We start from the raw sequence: 753 nt of genomic DNA, 5'->3' as shown, positions 1-753 counted from the left end.
ACAGTAGATGATGACAGTTCCTCCAGAGTATCCTGTCACTGTAAAGGAGCTCAAACAACCTGTCAATCAGACAAGAGAAAGTATATTATCTGTAGTAGCAGCCTTTATAAGAAAACTAACTGGATGTTATTACATTGTTATAGAGAGTTATAACAAGCGTATTACCTGTCATGAAGGAGAGGAGGATGACTATCAGCAGGATCCTCATCTTGATGTGTTCTCTCCAGGTTGGTCCAGGTGTCTATAGGTCCTGATATAATGTTGTGTTCTCTCCAGGTGTCTATAGGTCCTGATATAATGTTGTGTTCTCTCCAGGTGTCTATAGGTCCTGATATAATGTTGTGTTCTCTCCAGGTGTCTATAGGTCCTGATATAATGTTGTGTTCTCTCCAGGTTGGTCCAGGTGTCTATAGGTCCTGATATAATGTTGTGTTCTCTCCAGGTTGGTCCAGGTGTCTATAGGTCCTGATATAATGTTGTGTTCTCTCCAGGTTGGTCCAGGTGTCTATAGGTCCTGATATAATGCTGTGTTCTCTCCAGGTGTCTATAGGTCCTGATATAATGTTGTGTTCTCTCCAGGTGTCTATAGGTCCTGATATAATGTTGTGTTCTCTCCAGGTGTCTATAGGTCCTGATATAATGTTGTGTTCAAGTCTGCAACTCTCTTCTTCTCTACTTTTAATAACTTAAAAATAAACTTTATGTACTTTATGTACTCTCTCTGTCCCTCTCTCTTTCTCTCACTCACTCTAT

The 753-nt window shown here is 40.4% G+C and overlaps 1 protein-coding gene across 1 annotated transcript in view; it reads right to left on the bottom strand.

Annotated features, from left to right (window-relative positions):
* The window catches only part of LOC110485406 (polymeric immunoglobulin receptor), a 6,688-nt gene extending 6,389 nt beyond the window's left edge, over positions 1-299 (bottom strand). The window contains exons 1-2 of the mRNA XM_036948975.1: positions 166-299; positions 1-59 (exon numbers count right to left, since the gene is read on the bottom strand). The exon at positions 1-59 is cut by the window's left edge and continues 265 nt beyond it. Of these exons, the coding sequence (XP_036804870.1) occupies positions 1-59; positions 166-208 (102 nt within the window). The 5' untranslated portion in view covers positions 209-299. The remainder of the gene's footprint in view (positions 60-165) is intronic.
* Between the last annotated feature and the right edge of the window lie 454 nt (positions 300-753).

This window comes from Oncorhynchus mykiss, chromosome 17, assembly GCF_013265735.2.
Source record: "Oncorhynchus mykiss isolate Arlee chromosome 17, USDA_OmykA_1.1, whole genome shotgun sequence".
Taxonomy (NCBI): Eukaryota; Metazoa; Chordata; class Actinopteri; order Salmoniformes; family Salmonidae; genus Oncorhynchus; species Oncorhynchus mykiss.
Note: the sequence above shows the minus strand (reverse complement) of the source record. Positions and strands in the feature narration are given on the sequence as shown.